Here is a 948-nt window from a genome sequence, read left to right on the forward strand (position 1 = left end):
TATATATATATATATACATTTACACAAATACGGTTCTAACAAATGTAATTAGCGCTTATTGTGAAAGAAAGAACTGTAAGTGTTAAAATCCCTGGATTAATTTTTCAGTGTAACGCAACAAAAATAAAACCACCATTTTGACAGTTTGGAGTGACCTCGTAAAACATTCTTCAAACATAAATTCAGACGTTACATGATTAGTGTTTATTTAAAATACTCCATCTGCAAATTATTTTAATTAAAAACTGACAGTTCACAGCTAGTAGCCTACATAGTAAGCAAAAACCAAACAAAAGAAACCATTCAGTCTGTTTTTGTCTCTATGGTGTTCTGCAATGGTTGGGTAAGGTGTAAGATCTTTCGGGGTGGCATAATGTCACAGCCAAAGGTGGGGAAAGAACGAGTTTTGTCCATTCAATTTAGTCTTGGAGTGGCCACTGTTCCAAGAAAAAAAGCTCTAGGAAAGAACAGCATTGGATCTGCGGATGCCCACAAGGTTGTCTGCACTGAATGATCTCCTCATGGCCACTCTGCTCAGATCCTTGTACTTATCCTCACATAGTCTTGAGATAGCCTTTGAAATAAAGAACAAATTGTCCCATTAGAAAAATAAGTATGACTTGAGTACATTTTGTAGGTATGCTGCCCACCTCTAATTTCTGTGCTCGTTCGTTGCTCAATGGTTCCAAAGGAAAGCTCAGATTGTTGTCGTCTGCTAAAGAGCGCAGGTCAAAGTAATACTTGGCGTAGACGCTGGCCGGCACGTTAATGTTAAACTGTAGCAGCTCCAGAAAATGCCTTTCCATCTCATTCCTAAAAAAATGGATTGTGAGATTCACTGAGTCAGGAGTGTCTTTTCTGATTTAAAATCACAAGACAGTGGTACCAATGTAAATAAAGCCAGATACAACCAGATATTAAAGAAGACATGAAAAAAGACACAAAAAA

General features: G+C 37.3%; 1 protein-coding gene across 1 annotated transcript in view; it reads right to left on the bottom strand.

Annotated features, from left to right (window-relative positions):
- Positions 1-85: 85 nt before the first annotated feature.
- LOC107579599 (cyclin-Y-like protein 1) overlaps positions 86-948 on the bottom strand; it is a gene marked incomplete at its 5' end in the record, with an annotated part of 3,243 nt that continues 2,380 nt past the window's right edge. Inside the window, 2 exons of the mRNA XM_016265410.1 lie at positions 86-574; positions 651-813. Coding sequence (XP_016120896.1) covers positions 458-574; positions 651-813 — 280 coding nt within the window. The remainder of the gene's footprint in view (positions 575-650; positions 814-948) is intronic.

This window comes from Sinocyclocheilus grahami, unplaced genomic scaffold (genome assembly GCF_001515645.1).
Source record: "Sinocyclocheilus grahami isolate Dianchi unplaced genomic scaffold, SAMN03320097.WGS_v1.1 scaffold18472.1, whole genome shotgun sequence".
Taxonomy (NCBI): domain Eukaryota; kingdom Metazoa; phylum Chordata; class Actinopteri; order Cypriniformes; family Cyprinidae; genus Sinocyclocheilus; species Sinocyclocheilus grahami.